The 18449-nt window shown below is 36.0% G+C and overlaps 1 protein-coding gene across 1 annotated transcript; it reads left to right on the forward strand.

Annotated features, from left to right (window-relative positions):
• The first annotated feature begins 8870 nt into the window (after positions 1 to 8870).
• LOC109399162 (retinaldehyde-binding protein 1-like) lies at positions 8871 to 10294 on the forward strand. The gene is made up of 2 exons (XM_019671590.3): positions 8871 to 9611; positions 9956 to 10294. The coding sequence occupies exons 1-2, from the start codon at positions 8883 to 8885 to the stop codon at positions 10217 to 10219; spliced, it is 993 nt and encodes a 330-aa protein (XP_019527135.3). The 5' UTR covers positions 8871 to 8882; the 3' UTR covers positions 10220 to 10294.
• The last annotated feature ends 8155 nt before the right edge of the window (positions 10295 to 18449 follow it).

Raw genomic sequence — 18449 nt, forward strand, 5'->3', positions numbered from 1 at the left:
GCGTTACAGATTGTTTCTTCATAGAGAAATGAAGTGCATCAAATGTTCTTCTAAAGCATGTACTTATTGTAGTACTGATTGTGAAAATGTGCGATTTTTTTTTGCTTGAATGTTGAACGAATGGTCACCTTGAGCTCCATTGCGCTGTTAAGAGAGCATCTTTATGGCTAAACGGTAATGTGTTTTTGCAAATCATCATCCTTGGTCATAACAGCATCACAGACAAACAGGCATAGAACATGCAAAACGGGGACATCCACCAACGATCACGATCAACTCATTGTTGTTCTTATGGTACAACGAAGTACTTTACGAAGCATACTTACCTGGTAATGATAATGTACTATGCTTGAATTGTTTTTTTTTATTTTAAAAATTATTTAAACTGATTAAAAATAAAATTTCACACGAAAAATCATCTTTTTCTGAGCCATTATGATTTGAATCATTCAACAAGCCGCAGTATATCCAAAATTTCAACAAAAATATGTGCAAAACTTTTTAAATTCACTCAAGATCTGTTAGGATTTCTCTTTATTTTTTTCTGCAATTCCAGGTTCGTCGAGAAATCGGGCCATGGAAACCCCGAATTCATTTAGTAGAAATCATGGAGATGCTTGTTGAGATATTAGGAAAACCATTTGCAGGTCTTTCAGAAGCATTTCAGGATCGTGCATGCATTGGCTTATCTAAGATTTTTCCTAAGGGGAGTCTAAGGTGTGCAAGTTTTATTGGCATCCAGTTTCTTAGTTTAATGATTTAGGGTAGAAATTTACTTCGTCATATGCGCTAGTTTCCGTCATATCAGACGGAAAATAGCCAATCATTACAGATTAAAACTTACTTTTGCCAATGGCTCATCAGATGTAAGCAAAAAGATGTAGACTACCAAAAACCAGCCCCTATAGCACTGGAAATCGATTAATTACGTAAAAGTTCACGTTTCAATTACACTCCCATGTTCACTCCACATACGAGTTGCCAATTTTTCCCGTTTTGCGTATGACGAAGCGACGAAGATAATCACACTGAAGCAGCAGCTAGCTGAATTGTTCTTCATCACCGTTCAATTTTCACTTCGACAGATGCACTGGTTGAAACCAACTTTCATTAATAAAATCCCAAACAAACATGAAATGCATTTTAAAAATAGTTCCCGGGCACCAATTGGTGGAGAATCCAATTATGAAATAATCTGAATACCCCTAAAGAACCCAATTTCTAAGGGAATATTCCCGGAAATTTATTTGAAAATTGTTGCGCAATGTTTTTGACAATATAGATTCCTTTTGGAAATCCCTCAGTAATTATTTGCGAACTGTCAATTTCTTAGGAAATTTCTTATAGAGTTTTTTTGATAATACAGTTCAGGCCAAACATTTCTAAAGGTCCAATTCGCAGAAGAGAGGCTCTCTTTGATTTCCCTCTCTTTCGTTAATATCTCAGCTGTTTATTTGAATTATGATTACCCAAGCAACCAAAAGTTCGGATAAAATAGCATGTTTGGGCTTAATCAGCTATTCGAAGGTATATGAATAGCATTCTATTCAGCTCACTTTTTAAGTAATTAACCGAACTTCAGTTCACAAAAAGTACACTTGTGTCGCTGAAAGGAACGCTATTCAGCTTAAAATAAACTTCGGAAAAATGAAAAAAAAAACAAAATGTTTAGTCCTCAAAAGTAATTTATTATTAAGAACCATTAGTTCATGTGGAATCCAAATTGACTAATACCTTGAAATAATGTTTGATGTTTTTTACTTACTGAGATTTGAACTCGGGATCTCCTCGTTGAAAGTCGGTGCCTAACCACTACTCCATGTATGTGTTGTTATGCACTGTGGGATTTTACTCAATGTGCTGATATCATATAGTAGAGCTCAATCAGGTTCGCGTGTGAACTTTCTCTGAACTTGGAATAGTTTTTGAAGTCGAAAGTTCGAAAGAAGTTCACGTGGAACTTCTTGTGAACTTACGCAGTTTGACATTTTCAGTTTGTTGTGATTCGCAGTGCAGAGCAATAAATTAAGGCCAGTTAATCGATTTCAAGAAAAGATTATAAGTTTTCGGTTTGGGTTTCAGTGAATACGATTGCGTCGATTACCGGTGCGCTGCAGTACCAAGTGAGACGGGTGTGAAAACATCCAGCAAAGCTGGAAAATTTTTGTGCGCAGCCGAAAAACCCCCGGCGGCATCCTTTGGGGAACAGTTTTCCGCTGCGGGAGCAGCCCTTGATCCACACAATACGGATCCTTTGCGTTGATTACAAGTAAGTACGTTCAAATATTATAGTGGAACAAAGTGTACTTGTGGAATTAACACAAGCTGTGGCTGCTGGGCTCGATTTCCGAGTGATTTAATTGAATGAGAACTTCTCCCCGGCCCCGCTGTCGCCGAAGTTCAAGTAAAGTTCACTTTTGGTACGGTTAATATTTATCCGAACTTTCAGTAGTAAGTTCAAAACAAGTTCGAAACAAGTTCGGAACGGATGATTTCAAGTTGTTGGGATATGTTCAAATGAACTATATTTGAATTTTAAAGGCACGCAAAAGTTCAACATGAGTTCGGTTAATATTTGATTGAACTCTGTTTTAAAGTTCAACATAAGTTCTTTTTGAACCTTTTTTCGACTTTAATGTCGTTTTGAAGAGAAGTCAAAAGCTTGTACATGTACTTCCAAGTTCATAAACAATACAAGAGTAACTTTTTGGAGAATTAAGTTCAACGAAACCTGGAATTGAACCGAACTTGAACTTCTGAGTTCGTTCTTCAAGTGGAATCCGAACTTTTGGTTGCTTGGGTATCTCCTTGCATAAAACGATGATAAAAATAATCGTCTTTTGATTTGTACTGCAAAAGTAGTTGAAAAGTGTATCATTACATTGTAAAAATTGAAAGAAAAAATGAACAAAGAGAGCCTCTCAAATGCAGATAGGACCTATTGAAATGTTTGGTCTGAAATGTGCTCATAAAAATAGCAGTGAAAGCAAACTTTCATATACAATGGCCAACTTTGACATGCTGCAACTCTATTCTCCTATGACCGATTGAGTTGAAAATTTGTCAAATATAGTCAATTTGCACACCAAAAATCGATTGCGGGTTACAGCAAAATTTTGCCAAATTTTGCCAAGCTGAAAGTTTCAGCAAAAAATTGCTGAAATTCAGCAAATTTTTGTTGAATTTTCAGTAAACTCTACTGATTACCAGTAAAGTATTGCTGAAATTCAGCAAAAAATTTTGCTGGACCCTTCAGCTCGGCAAAATTCAGCAAAATATTGCTGAAAGCGTTTGGTGTGTGGTTATAGCAAAATTTAGATTTTTTTTCGGAGCACTTGCAAAAAAGTTAAATAGTTTGTGAAATTGTTCAAAGTAAAAGCAGTGTGAACAAGTTGAATTTCTGATCTACCAAAAAAAAAATCGTACGCTATTCGGAAAACATTCGTCGAGCTTACAAATTAGAATGTAAGAAAAATAAATAAAAATAAAAATATTTGCTGAACGAGAAAATTTAAAACAAATAGGGTTTGGGATTATTTGGGTAGGGCCATCTATTTTGGGCACTTGCTGCTATAACTCAGTCAATTTCAAATGGCTAGATGCTGTACGTTTCTGATCGTGCCCAAAAAATTAGTCAATCGGTTCAAAAATGACTGATTTATAGCAGCAAGTGCTCAAAATAGGTCCTCCTGCCCAAATAGTCCCAGACCCTACTGCTAATATTTGGACATTTTCACATAGTGTTTAACTTTTTTGCAATTCAGGCCAAACATGTCTAAAGGTCCTATCTGCATTGAAGAGACTCTCTTTGTTCACTTTCACTTTCAATTATTGCAATGTAATGATACACTTTTCAACTATTTTTGCAGTACAAATCAAAAGACCACATGTTTTGACCATCGTTCAATGCAAGGAGACAATCATAATACAAATAAACAGCTGAGATATTATTAAAAGAGAGGAAACCAAAGAGAGCCTCTCTTCTGCAGATAGGACCTTTAGACATGTTTGACCTGATTTGCTCCGAAAAAAAAAACTAAATTTTGCAATAACGAAATTGACCATATTTGTAGTTCGCTGTCAATTTTTTAGCTCATTCGGTTATAAGAGAACAGAGATGCATAATGTCGAAGTTGACTATTTTGTGAGAAAATTAGCTTTCACTGCTATTTTTATGATCACAGTTGTACGTTTGGAATTTGTTACAAAACATCTTTCGGCACGTCCTTCTTTGGCAATTCTATTAGGAAACCTTTTTGCCTTTCTCGTACACCAAAGTGTACCGAAAGGCATACGTTCACTCAAAAAACGAATTTTCGATAGAAGGCTCGGAGGGTCATGCCACATATACCAATCAACTCAGTTTGACGAATTGAGATGATGTCTGTATGTGTGTATGTATGTATGTATGTCTGTTTACAAAAAAAGGTCACTCACTTTTAAGGCACTTCCCATTGATCGATTTTATGGATTATAGCACGAATCGAACCGGAATATCACCGCTTTGTTTGGTATTGAAAATTGTCAGGATCGGTCAAGGCGTTACGAAGTTATGGCCAGTTTAGTGATCCGGACCAGCACCGGTGGAACTGGTCATATATCCCTTTCGGGACGGCCCATAAAATACTGATTATTTCAATTTTTCTCTTATAAACTAAACGTCTTCTGGAATAAAACGTTCTTTACTACGGCTACTTTATCCACCTATGCACTTTTTGGGGTCAAATAAGGAACATCACAATTGTGCTGGTCCGTCCTCAAGGCGGTCGATGATTCATAAGAATTTGCTTAAAATTGCCTACTTTTAGGCGTTTTATGGTATAGAAGATTGATTGTTATTATTAAATCACTACAAATTGTTAGTTTGTTAAAATTTAGACGTATAATTTTAACTCAAGAAACACGAGGTCAGCTTGAGAAGGTATTCAAATCATAGAAGTGAATAAGAAGAAGTGAATAAAAACAGCAAATCCATGTTCCAATCTCATTCATGATTTCGATAATATGGATTAATATTCATCACCCAAGTATTCAAAGTGCTTTGAAATGCTCATACAAATTGATATTGTGTTCTTTGAGTTGAAATTATATGTCTAAATTTTAACAAACTAACAATTTGTAGTGATTTAATAATCAAAATCAATCTTATACCATAAACGCCCAACAATAGGCAATTTCCGATGGAACTTTGACCGCCTAGGGGACGAACCAGCACAATTGTGCTGGTCCCACTTTGACCACCCAGAAATCTTGTGCTTTTCAACAAAGCACCACTTTTTCTTCGCCGTTTTGCAGAACTATTCTTTTTCTATCGATTTGTACTTCGGCATACCTGGATTAAACTAATATTCATAAAAATACGACAGATAAAACTTTTTCATCTTCTAGTGTGATTGTTTACTTTTTGTTTAATTTATTGTGGTATTTTTTTTATAAACAATTCCAATGCAAGCCGAGGCTGACAAATACAAGTATAAGTAATCACTCGATCATAAAAAAATAATTACATATCATAATTTGAGGGAAAAAACAGTAGAAAAAAAAATTGTAAAACTTATGTAGAAAAACAGCACGATTGTGGTGGTTCGTCCCGAAAGGGATATAAAACTGAACCAAGCCCCATTATGCAACACATCAAGCTGCGCCGATTTTTGTAACCTTTAGCATGGTTGACGAATTTTGTGCGGAAATAAATACTGTAGACCAGAAAATCCCCAATGTCGGTCCAATATCCAAGATGGCGGTCTAAAATCCAAGATGACGGTTGAAAATTTTTAATCCTAAAACCATGCAATATGGGTATATTTGGTATAAGGAAGATGCCCGGAACTCAAAAATAGCCACCAGAATATCCAATATGGCGGTCAAATATCCAAGATGGCGACTCAAAATTCAATATGGCGGCTCTTTAATGGAGTTTTAGGCCCCAATCCATACAATATGGGTATATTTTGTATAGAGAAAATGTCGGGAGTCCCAAAATGGTGGCTAGAATATCCAAGGTGGCGGACTAAATCCAAGACGGTGGCTCCAAATTCAAGATGGCGGCTCTTTAATGGAGTTTTAGGCCCCAAACCATACAATATGGGTACATTTGGTATGGAGAAGATGTGCAATATGGGTATATTTGGTATAGAGAAGATGTCCGGAGTCCAAACGTGGCGACCAGAATATCCAAGACGGCGGTCTAAAATCCAAGATAGCGGCTCAAAATTCAAGATGGCGGTTGTTTAATGGAGTTTATGACCCTAAAACCATGCAATATGGGTATATTTGGTGTGGGGAAGGTGTCCGGAGTTCAAAAATGGCGACCAGAATATCCAAGATGGCGGTCTAATATCCAAGATGGCGGTCTAATATCCAAGATGGCGGCTATTTAATTTAATTTTGGTATGAGAAAGATGTCGGGAGTCCAAAATTGGAGACCAGAATATCCAAGATAGCGGTCTAAAATCCAAGTTGGCAGCTGAATATTCAAGATGGCTGCTATTCAATGGAGTTGGAGTCCTAAATCCATGAAATATGAGTGTATGTATTTGGTATGGGGAAGGTATCCGGAGTCCAAAATTGGCAGTCAGAATATCCAAGATGGCGGTCTAAAATTCAAGATGGCGGCTCAAAATTCAATATGGTGGCATTTTAATGGAGTTTTAGGCCCTAAAACCGTGCAATATGAGTATATTTGGTATGGGGAAGATGTTCGGACTTCATAAATAGCAGCCAGAATATCCAAAATGGCATTTCAAAATCCAAGATGGTGGTTCAACATTCAAGATGGCGGTTGTTTAATGGAGTTTAAGGCCCTAAACCCATGCAACATGGGTATATTTGGTATGGGGAAGATGTCCGGTGTCCAAAAAAATAGTTTGGTAATTGAAAACATAACAGACATCGACAATTCCATCTCTTTGTGAATTTTCATGAAGTTTAGTTTGATTAATTTGAAATAGCGAAACCAGAAGAAACTAATATTTAATATTTTCGGTGCCAATTTCGTATTACAAACAAAATTGATCAAAATGTTTGTTTATACTAGTTACTTCCTACTAATTATAAGAATTAGCAGAAATGGCTTAGCTTAAAAACACTTTTAAGAAGTATTTGAGCGCCGTTCTGCCCATAACTGCATAATTGTAACATTTGCAGTTTTTGCCAATATTGAGTTAATACTGGGGATCATCTCCTAATCATCCATACTTTCATCTACCCAAATGAACTTTAAAAGTATGTTCTGTAAAATGTGAAACAAATACCAAGTCGTTTTGTCTCATTAGCTAATATTCATGAATGTAACCGCATAACAGTCACACTGGAAATACTCACTGGCCTTATAGCGTACCATCAATCATATTTTGGTCTGATTTTTTTTTTGACTGTTCGTTCAGCATACAAGAGGAGCTGTAGAAAATTTCATTGCAATAGGATTAATTTTGAATTTTTGCCAATTTTTTTGAAATTTCGTTTCGTCTCCATACTAGCGCATGTTGCAAACTTTAAACTCCATTTTCTCCCATGCCTACTTTTGTCGAATGTGACTGTTATGCAGTTATGGGCAGCGTTTATAATAACACTTTCAATCTCATCTCAGTAAGACCAAAAGCTTCAATAGAATGATTGAAAAAAAAACTATGTTATCTACAGACAATATTTGTAAGATCTTTGCTGTTTTGAAAACTTTTACATAAATCATAGAAAATTATTAAAAAGCATTGATATTGTCATTTTTAGTTAATCTTATCAAAAATGAACAACAAATGTAATGAAAGTTTTAAGCATTACAAAAATATTTTTCATTATTTTGAACGATTAGTTTTTTTCCAAAGTACTCTGCGGGCCGCATTCAGGAGATTCGAGGGCCGCATGCGGCCTGCGGGCCGCAGTTTGAGCACCACTGATTTAAAGTATTTAATTCGCTAGTTGTAAGATTTAAATGCGTTATTTGGTTTAAGAAGAGCAAAATTAAGCGGAGAAGGAAATTTTCCTTTCCAACCGATGTTAAATTGTATACTGATCAATTTCGCCCCAAAGTGGCATTTCTAATTGTTTGATTTTTGGAGTTGTTTAACTTAAAGTTTAAATTTGTTGAACAAAATTGTGTCACATGATTTAACAGAAATTCTTTTGGCAATATTTGAATTGCCACTGATGTTATCCGCAAAAGTTGTTTTAAAGTGATCAATTTGACCCCGGATTACGGTGTTTTTTCCTGAAAACTTCAAATTAATACCTTTCAATCGATTTTCAAATTTAAAAACCGACCAACTGGATCACAAGTTTTAAGTTTTTAAAAATATGAAGTTTTGTAAAATCTCTATTTTTTTGGACCACTTTATCCTGAACATGGTGCCCTTATGACGAAAAAAATACGGGTCTCATTATTTTCGATATACCACTACCACCAAATCAACAAGTATCACGAAATTCTGAGATCCGCTTTATCGGTTTTTTATGGAACGGCTGCATAGATGTTTTATTTTTATTATTATTTCCTAATTATACAAACTTTGTCTTTATAGTTTTGTTCTATTCTAACTGTGTAGGAACGGTTCTGGTTTTTCCTCCCATATCCCAGCCATGCTCCCACTTGCCACTATTCAAGTTTGATTGATGACTATATAAATTTCACACGAAACCAACCAATGAGCACCATCGAGCAGGTTGAATCCTACTCAAACGCTACGCAAATTTCCTCTCAGTTTCAATACAACAAGTTTCAAATGTGGGAACCAAAGTGTGGCGTTGATGTTCTCGGCCGACTCGGATTTGCTCATAGAACCAATGCAATGCATTTTGTCTCGAGCCTGGGTCAGATGGAAAATCAGTATCATACAGTAATTGCAGTAATTATTAAAATAAGTAACTAACGAACGAAACGGTTTGAAATGACATCGTCTCCGTCGGTGTTCAGCAGCGTTGCAAAAAGTCCACCCAGCTATGAACCGTACCGATTCGAGCTGTCGGACAAGTTTCGCCAGTTGGCTTTTGAGGAGCTGCGGGAGGATGACGATATTCGCCAGCAGTCGTTGACCCAGATGAGGGAATGGATCGCCAAGCACCCGTACATAAGGAAGTGCCGAACAGATGCTCCGTTCTTGCTGAGATTTTTGCGGTTCAGGAAATTCTCGGTGCCGCAGGCTCAGGAAGCCCTGGAACGATATCTGGCCTTAAGGCAAACGTTTCCCGAATGGTTTCAGAAGCTGGATCCACGTGATGCGGTCATGCGAATACCGATGATGGATGAAGTGTTTACGGTTTTAGGACGAGATGAAGTTTGTCGCACGGTTGTTTTTATTCGCTATGGGTTGTTTGATGTGGAAAAGCTGACTCCGATGGCCATGTTTCGGTACACGATGATGTTCATTGAGGTGTTGCTGGATGACGAAGAGGTGCAGATCGGTGGGTTTAGAGTTTGGGTGGATTACACCGAAAGTGTGATGAAACATTACGGAATGTGGGGTATTGGTGATTTGAAACTGCTGATGGATGCGGTGAACAAGACAATGCCCATCAGGATACGAGAAATTCAGGGAGCCAAGTTGCCAAAGTTTGCTGTCACCATCGCCAACCTGTTGTTGTCCTTTGCGAGTTCAAAGTTGAGAGATCGAGTTGTGGTAAGTTGGTGTGAACGTTCAGGTCTATCTATTTACATTTACATGTAGAATATAAGTGCCATCAGAAATCTCACGTTCTCAAATTCATCCTATTCGAAAAGAAGCAATTACGGCAACGATTGATTCCGTTCCTTTTATTTTTATGCGTGCTCACTTCTAACAAAAAATACAAAAATAAAAAACAAACACAGAATCAATCCTTTGTTTTTCGTAGGATGAAAATGGGAGCCAGGCGCTTAATAAGGGAACCAATACCCTATTCCAAATTTTCACGAGAGTAAAACTAGCAATCACTGTGGTGAATGTACTAAATCAAATATTTTTATAATACGTTCTAATTATAGTGTCACAACACGGTGTTGGAATCGAAGAAATACTTCGATCAAACCCTCTGGCCGAAGCAGTACGGTGGACCTCATGACACAACGGAGAAGGCCAAAGAGCTGGAACAGCTCCTGGAGGAGAAGCGTGACCGTATTCTGGCCCTTGATGATCTGGAAATCGACATTGAACACTACAAATTACTGTGGGGACAAGCGAACCAAAATCCAAACAGTAACATCGACGGCGGCATTGCTGGCTGTTTTCGAAAGCTGAATGTAGATTAATACTAACTATAAAAAAAAAACTATAGGCATTTAAGAGGGTAACATAGAACAGTCCGAGCAGCAGTCATTATAAACATATTTTTTAAAGTTGTTTTATGTGTTGTGTGATTTTGAACTTAATTGCTAGTTCTCCACATGGTTATAAATATAGCAAATACATGTACACTTCCGTTCAAAAGTTTGGGGTCACCCCCTCAAAAACATGTCATTTTTTTAGGCCCATATCTCCGCCAATTTGCGTCCGATTTCAAAACCCTAGGTTTCATTCAAAAGATAATAAGTCAAAAAGTCAAAGAAACTTTGAACATGATTTAAAAGAAACTTTTTCAAAAAAATTTGTATGTAAACTTAACCCAAACTTGCCAAATTTTCTAAAAAATGAATATAAACTTACGGCAGTGTCGCTGGAAGTTGGGTCGACCAAATTTTAAGATGAGAGCGGTAATATGACCCATTTTCTATTAGCTTTCAACTGCTTTTTACAGAACTTAGCTAAAAAATCAAGAAAAAAAGTTATTAAGTAAATTAATCCTTGATGTCATCGACCAAAAGTTTGGGGTCACCCCTCAAAATGATGTATCGGCCAAAAGTTTGGGGTCACTATTGTAATCTTTGTCATATTTCATTCAATTTTAATTCTTCTTGGCTTATTTGAAACAAAATGAATGATACTTACTGCATAGACATTGAACCACACATATTTGTTGAAATTTACATACTAAAACTTAACGTAAAGTTGCCTCATTTTTTGAAGCGTGGTAAAATGTGCTAACTTTACATAACATTTTTATATACAAAAATCGTTGAATACGTTAAGTTAAAGACATCAAACGTAAATTTAGTTAATTATCTTTGAAATGAGCCAAAAAGAATTAAAATTGAACTATAGATGACGAAGATATCACCAAATCACTTTTCCATGTTTTACGAAAGTGACCCCAAACTTTTGGTCGATGACATCAAGGATTAATTTACTTAATAACTTTTTTTCTAGATTTTTTAGCTAAGTTCTGTAAAAAGCAGTTGAAAGCTAATAGAAAATGGGTCATATTACCGCTCTCATATTAAAATTTGGTCGATTCAACTTCCAGCGACACTGCCGTAAGTTTATATTCATTTTTTAGAAAATTTGGCAACTTTGGGGTAAGTTTACATACAAATTTTTTTGAAAAAGTTTCTTTTAACCCTTTGGAGCCGGAGGGGTCATATATGACCCCGGCGATAAAACCGAGCATAACAAACGTGTTCGACACCAGCGAGGTTGCATCGACAGCGGCGAAAAAAATCGGCTCCAAAAGGTTAAATCATGTTCAAAGTTTCTTTGACTTATTATCTTTTGAATGAAACCTAGGGTTTTGAAATCGAACGCAAATTGGCGGAGATATGGGCCTAAAAAAATGACATGTTTTTGAGGGGGTGACCCCAAACTTTTGAACGGGAGTGTATGTAGTATAATAAAAATGAATAATTGACTATGTAGCTGAAATTTCTAAATAATAAATGAATGCTGTAAAACACAATTTTCGCTAATTCCCGTCATATCAGACAAACCGATAATTACAGATATTCCTTCTTACATTTGCCACTGGCTCATCAGATGAAAGCAAAAAGATTTAGACTATTAATAACCGCCACAACTTTGAAAGTTTTATATTATGCACGCTTCATATTTCCTTTTCACTTAAGAGCTGACAACTTTTCTCGTTTGGTGTACGACGAAAGCAACCGCACCTAAGCAGCCAATTCCACGCACTTCTACGCCAAAGGTGTGAAATTTCAAAGTGATTGTTTTGTCCCAAGCTTTCCAGCATATGAAAAAGGATAGATTCAATCTTAGGAAAACCACCGGACAGCTACCATCTGTCTGAAAAAACATTGCCGAAAACACCAACATTCTATCTAGCATAGCATTCGATCTACAACTAGGGGGCTGTCCATAAACCACGTGGTCATTGGGGGGGGGGGGGGATTCGGCCAATGACCATTTTGTATGGACAAATAAAAATTTTTGTATGGACTAATGACCACGCGGGGGGCGGGGGGTATTGAAAAGTCCCAAACAAATGACCACGTGGTTTATGGACAGCCCCTAGATGTCTTTAGCCGTTACGGGACACCATTTGCAAAACACTGTTTTCACGCGAGCGTAACGCTGCGCTCCCAAAACTAAATCAAGAATATTTCCTAAACTATACATTTCTCAGTCAAACTAACTTCGGCAATCTTGTCCACATCAATCCAAAAAAGAAATGTCTAGAAGACTCTATTATTCAAAACCTCATAACAGAACTGATTTACGCATTTCAGTTTGAATATTTGAAAAAGAAGATTTCTGCGATGGTGGCCCGTTACGAAATGTGACATGTGAATTGGAACCAAAATCACATAGAACAAGTATTGCATCGAGAAGTACATCTAATAAGCGTGTTATGAAACCTGTTAAACCATCATGAACATTCATATTCGATTGCAGACGTCATTTGTTTACGAAAGTTAGTTCCTTGCGGTGTCCCGTTACGCTGGAATGTGTCAAGTGCGTTTTTGTGTCGAATTGTTTCGGTATCTTATGCGCACTTATACAACATCTTGTAATGTAATGTGTGCTCGATTGTTTTTTAACTGTTTCGTGTTTGTTTTACAGTTTTGACAAAAATATAGCACTATAACATATTTTATTTTGTACAGAGAAAAGTGTAGTGAGCCACTTGGGCAGTGGCCGGTTTTTTTTTCATTTTTATTAATGTGTATTTTAACTTAAATGCTAATTCTGCACTCGGCAGTGGCCGGTATTTTGGGCACTCTTTACTGTAACCTAGTGAATTCCAAACCAATCAACTTGAAATTTTGTACAAGGTTAGATAGGGTAGCGAACCACTTGGGGGCAGCGGCCGGTATTTTGGGTACTCTTCGCTATAAATCAGTCAATTCCAAGCCAATTGACTTAAAATTTTGTACATGGCCTGATACTATACGTATCTCATCGCGTTCCAAAAATTGTGTCAATTGGTTCAAAATTGGCTGAGTAATAGCAGAAAAGTACCCAAAATAGGACCCATGCCGAGATAGTTCCACTTCCCTACTCTACGTATCTCACCGCGTTCCAAAAATTGTGTCAATTGATTCAAAATTTGCTGAGTTATAGGAGAAAAGTGCCCAAAATAGGAGCCCTGCCGAGATGGATCCACTTCAGTGTTTTATTATTATTTTTTTCAAGACGTGGTGGTGTTATTTTATATCCATATGTGAGCAAAGAACATAGGTCTCCTCAAACAAATCTAACGATGAACTATTCAAATTTAGTGAGAATGTTTCATGCTTCTTATTTTACTTGTTCTATTTTAATTCCCTATATTGTTATGTTATATAAGTACATATAAGTTGAAAATTCGCTATTTTCAACATCCTTTTATCTATTGGAAGCTGCTTCAGTTCTGGGCTCTTTCTAAGTTGATAAAGGGATTTATAAATACTTGCATGGACTTGGCCAGGTGTGTGGAGCTGAGTGGGTCTATGGCATTGTAGATAGTAGCGAAATCACCAATGCCAATAGATATATTCAACTTTGCAACTCCATCCAAGATTTGTGCAAGTATTCATGCTATGCTATGCTATATGCACAAGTTTATCAGTCTGCTTAAGTCGAGTAATATGGAGAACATTGATGGTACAATTTTCCCAAATGGAGGAGAACGTGCCTCTGAAGTCGACCTACTGAAAAATGAAGAACATAATGATCGTCATTTGATTCGGAGATGAATGACTTGTGATAATTCGGACTGAATGATCAAATTAGTTGAGCGAAATGAAGACTTGTTTTAGTGCGGTTCAATATGCATTACACCGCTCAACGCAAGGCTCAACGGCGATGATGAATGTGCGCCTTAAACTAGAGCCTCATAATTCATGGTATCTTAAACTTGCATGCAACTTTTCACTTTAGCTGAGAAAAGCAAGAGCCAAATAGGGGATCAAGGGGCATGATGACTGCTCTGAGTTTTAGGCAAGAATTTGCAACTTAAAAATGTTCTTCTTCAGCTAATACCAAAGCTTGTAAAAGCAAATCGAACAAACAAAAATTGCTAACAAAGCTTATAATTAAGTCGCTGTCCACACAAGTGCCAAATGTTGCATTTTGGCTTTTTTACATTGTAAGTAGCGTTTCAGCTTCAAATTCATGATTTGATTTTGTTCAGCTGAGAATGTTATAAACCAGCAATAATTTAACATGCATGCTTATTTATGACTCGCAGGAAAAAATTCAAAATCATTATAAATTGAGCATTTTTGAAAAATTTGGTGAAAAAATCGCGATTTTTTGATATTTTAACCATTGCCAAATATATAAAATCAGTTTTGATGACCCAAACTCCCTCCAAATTTTGTTTGTGGGACCTAGAACTATGATTTACTTTGATTGATGGCTTTTATTTCTTTTATTTTTCAACTCATATTAGCATTTTTTGGTAAAAATACCAAAAATCGTCTGTTTTTCATAAACCGATGCGTGCAACCTCTAAACATTTTTTGATTGAGTTTTCATGTATGGAACTATTGTTGCTAGGACCCTAATCTATCATTCTAAGGGTGAGCAAGTTAACTTTTTGACATTTTTTCTATTTTGGGACACCCTAGTTTAACTATAATGTAATGTAAAAAGAAGTCATTTGTGTATCTGCAGATACATTGCTTCGAAAGAAATACATTTCCTAAAAAATGAGCCAAACAAAGAAAATGTTTGCAAAAATCGAACCATCTGTAGGAGAAGAATTGCAAATCATTCGATTTCCATGTATTTCGTTCGCCCAGGAATTGAACCACACTTATTGTTAAAATTAGACTTTGTGGCCATCTGGCCCAATGTAGTAAAAATTGCATTTCAAATCACACATTTTTCAAACTGATGCTTACACGCTAAACATCTTCTCTAGGCCAAGTGTATGCATATGCACGATTAAAGAGCCTAAAATTGCATAAGAAAAGCCGCTATCTTGATATTTTGGCCGCCATTATAGATTTTAAGCCATTGAAGGATATTCTGTCCGCCTTTTTCGGATTCTTTGGATATCTTCTTCAGTATACTCAATACTCATATTACATGGCTTCAGATCCTAAGCTTCATAAAACTCCAGACATCTTCCCTATATCAAATATACCTTTATAGTACACTCCCGATCAAAAGTTTGGGGTCACCCCCTCAAAAACATGTCATTTTTAGGCCCATATTTCCACCAATTTGTTAAAGTTTTTAAAAAATATTTGTAGATAAAACTAACCCAAAGTTGACAAATTTTCTAAAAAATGAATATAAACTTACGGCAGTGTCGCTGGAAATTGGGTTGACCAAATTTTAAGATGAGAGCGGCAATATAACCTATTTTCTCTTACCTTTCAACTGCTTTCTACCGAACTTGGCTAAAAAATCTAGGAAAAAAGTTATTAAGTAATTTAACTCTTGATGTCATCGACCAAAAGTTTGGGGTCACCCCTCAATATGATGTATCGGCCAAAAGGTTGGGTTCATTGTCGTAAAACATGTAAAACTGCTTTGGTGATATCTTTGTCATCTATAGTTCAATTTTAATTCTTTTTGGCTCAATTCAAAGGTAATTAACTAAATATACCAGCCAAGGGCTGAAAGTCTCTTTAATAAAGACAAATCAATCAATCAACTAAATATACGTTAGATGTCTTTAATTTAACGTATTTAACGATTTTTATGCATAAAAATGTTATGTAAAGTAAACACATTTCAACGCATTTCAAAAATGTAATTTTTTTAGGCCCATATCTCCGCCAATTTGCGTCCGATTTCAAAACCCTAGGTTTCATTCAAAAGATAATAAGTCAAAGAAACTTTGAACATGATTTAAGCGCAGTTTCGAGTTCAAAAGGAATCGCTCAAGAAAATTCTTGAATGATTCCTGACAGAAACTTTCTTCGGTGACTGCCATTTGAATTGTCATTTCTTCGCTACTGCGTACTGCGATCGAAGAAAACCCGGTTTCTTGAGCGATTCAGGCGAGGAATTTCCCATGCATCAAGATAGGCTGAGAAATTCCTTCTGATCTGCAAACAACGCTTTAAAAGAAACTTTTTCAAAAATATTTGCATGTAAACCTAACTCAAATTTGCCAAATTTTCTTAAAACTGAATATAAACTTACGGCAGTGTCGCTAGAAATTGAGACGACCAAATTTTAAGATGAGAGCGGTAATATGGCGCATTTTCTTTCAACTGCTTTTTACAGAACTTAGCTAAAAAATCTAGAAAAAAAATTATTAAGTAAATTAACTCTTCATGTCATTGACCAAAAGTTTGGGATCACCCCTCAAAATGGTGTATCAGACAAAAGTTTGGCGTAAAAGTGACGTAAAACATGGAAAAGTGATTTGATGATATCTTCGTCATCTATAGTTCAATTTTAATTCTTTTCTGCTCATTTCAAAGATAATTAACTAAATTTACGCTTGAAGATTTAACTTAACGTATTTAACGATTTTTGTATATAAAAATGTTATGTAAAGTTAACACATTTCACCACACTTCAAAAAATGAGGCAACTTTACGTTAAGTTTTAATATGTAAATTTCAACAAATATGTGTGGTTCAATGTCTATGCAGTAAGTATCATTCATTGTGTTTCAAATAAGCCAAGAAGAATTAAAATTGAATGAAAGATGACAAAGATATCAACAAATCACTTTTCCATGTTTTACGATAGTGACCCCAAACTTTTGGCGATACATCATTTTGAGGGGTGACCCCAAACTTTTGGTCGATGACATCAAGGATTAATTTACTTAATAACTTTTTTCTGATTTTTTAGCTAAGTTCTGTGAAAAGCAGCTGAAAGCTAATAGATAATGGGTTATATTACCGCTCTCATATTAAAATTTGGTCGACCCAATTTCCAGCGACACTGCCGAAAGTTTATTTTCATTTTTTAGAAAATTTGACAACTTTGGGTTAAGTTTACATACAACATTTTTTGAAAAAAAAAATCTTTTTAATCATGTTCAAAGTTAATTTGACTTATTATCTTTTGAATAAGACCTAGGATTTTGAAATCGGATGCAAATTGGCGAAGATATGGGCCTAAAAATACATGTTTTTGAGGGGGTGACCCCAAACTTTTGATCGGGAGTGAATGTGTGGTTCAATGGCTTTACAGTAAGTACCATTCATTACGTTTCAAATAAGCCAAGAAGAATGGAAATTTAATGAAAGATGACAAAGATATCAAAAAATCACTTTTTCATGTTTTACGATAGTGATCCCAATCTTTTGGCCGATACATTATTTTGAGGGGTGACCCCAAACTTTTGGTCGATGACTTCAAGGGTTAAGATACTTAATAACTTTTTTTCTTGATTTGTTAGCCAAGTTCGGTAAAAAGGAGTTAAAAGCCAATAGAAAATAGGTTATATTGCGGCTCTCATCTTAAAATTTGGTCAACACAATTTCCAGCGACACTGCCGTAAGTTTATATTCATTTTTTAGAAAATGTGGCAACTTTGGATTAAGTTTACATGCAAATATTTTTGAAAAACTTTCACCAATTTCATGTTCAAAGTTACTTTGACTTATTATTTTTCGAATGAGACCTAGGATTTTGAAATCGGACGCAAATTGGCGGAGATATGGGCCTAAAAAAATGACATGTTTTTGAGGGGGTGACCCCAAACCTTTGATCGGGAGTGTATGTTTTTAGAATCTAAAACTCCATGAACAAACGCCATCTTGAATTTGGACCGCCATATTGGATATTCTGATCGTCGACACTGGACTTTTTTTCCATACCAAATAGGGTAACCATGAGTATTATCGGTAGGTTTGTTTTCTTAGTCATGGGGGCATTTTGTAGACCGAATTGCATGAAACATGGTCCTATAATTCAGTTTGGTTGGGAAAGATTTGACGCCAATTGAGCTCAACAGCTTTCAAAAAAAAAAAACACCATGACGAAGAGAACAAAATTGCCGAAAATAAGTAAGTTCACCTATAATTATATTACATGATTTTAGACCACAAACTCCAAAAAACAGCCGCGTTTTCAAAATTTTAGACGCCATCTTGTATATTCCAGTCCAGCCTTTATTTTCAGACTGAGCATATCTTCCTCATACCAAATATACATATATTGCTTGGTTTTAGAGCTGAACACCGCATAGAACAACCGCCATTTTAAATTTATGGCCGCATATTGGATATGATGGCCGTCGTTTCTTTG

The sequence above is a fragment of the Aedes albopictus genome, chromosome 2 (genome assembly GCF_035046485.1).
Source record: "Aedes albopictus strain Foshan chromosome 2, AalbF5, whole genome shotgun sequence".
NCBI lineage: Eukaryota > Metazoa > Arthropoda > Insecta > Diptera > Culicidae > Aedes > Aedes albopictus.